This window comes from Schistosoma mansoni (genome assembly GCF_000237925.1).
Source record: "Schistosoma mansoni, WGS project CABG00000000 data, supercontig 0136, strain Puerto Rico, whole genome shotgun sequence".
NCBI lineage: Eukaryota > Metazoa > Platyhelminthes > Trematoda > Strigeidida > Schistosomatidae > Schistosoma > Schistosoma mansoni.
Genome location: NW_017386039.1, coordinates 854,164 through 855,299, shown reverse-complemented (window position 1 = coordinate 855,299; position 1,136 = coordinate 854,164). Strand labels below are relative to the sequence as shown.

At 31.5% G+C, this 1,136-nt stretch overlaps 1 protein-coding gene across 1 annotated transcript; it reads right to left on the bottom strand.

Moving 5' to 3' along the window:
- Positions 1-293: 293 nt before the first annotated feature.
- On the bottom strand, positions 294-848 carry Smp_198900 (hypothetical protein; the record flags this gene model as incomplete). The annotated part of the gene is made up of 1 exon (XM_018789464.1): positions 294-848. The coding sequence occupies one exon, from the start codon at positions 846-848 to the stop codon at positions 294-296; it is 555 nt and encodes a 184-aa protein (XP_018646496.1).
- Positions 849-1,136: the final 288 nt, after the last annotated feature.

Here is a 1,136-nt window from a genome sequence, read left to right as displayed (position 1 = left end):
GATTCCTCATAAAGAGCCATATCAATCAAGCGGTTTAGGAAATAGTAATATTATGTTGCCAGCGTTTTGAAGTAACACATTTTATCATTTCATGAACCTAATTACAATACAGCTGAATCGAGGTAATGGTCAGATGGGCGTTGTAACATGCATAGGTACCTACTAACCAGTGAAAGCTAATAAACATAAAGCCTGCAAATAGTCAACTTCTACTAAGTTTTAACAATCTGGCTGAGTTATTCTCAAGATAAATAAAATAAACTAAGCTCAAAAGTCGGTAATGAAATTCCTAATCAAAATGTTTTCATACATGTTTTTAGTACTTGATAACAAAATATTTTCTTACTGTTTGCTGGAAACGTCTGTGAACAATGAGGAGTTTTCGTTAAATTTGTTGTTAAGACTTGACACTTGTTATTACTTAAATCCATGTTACAAGTGTTCATATTAGTAAGTGAGATTTTTGACACAAGAGGTGGTTTTACTAACTGACTAATAGGTAGATGTTTTTTGGGTTGATTATTATGATTGTTGTCACTGAAAACTTTGGAGTCATTATTCAATGAAGACAATGGTGTACACTCAAAAGAATCATCGACCAAATAGTATGTTTTACTTGGTTTGTTAGTAGCGCCAACTGTTTTCCATGAAACAGTCTGCTTCTTCATCGAATTATTACCCTGATTGTCACTGCATATATCATTGCACTTTCTGTCGACTAATTCTGTTTCACATATTTCACCATTTTTGAGAAATAGTTCTTGAGATTCCTCTTCAAGAGATTTATTATATTCAGATGTGGATTTTGAGGATACAAATGCAGAAACCTTTGACTCAGTTAATCCCATGAAATACCCATAAAAATAGTTTACTTAAAATGATAAATTATTGACTGAATATATATATATATATATATATATATATATATATATATATATATACCAGTGTGTGCACTCTCTTTTTCATCCGAACTACCATGTTGTTACCATTTAAGTGTGCATGTCCATAAGTTTAATCACATGGATGTGTGCACTATTTGTGTTAATCACCAACGTTTACTTATCAACCATGCACGTATTTACTCACATGTAGACACAATTGGATAAGCTACCATACAAAAATAAGAAAAAAATGTG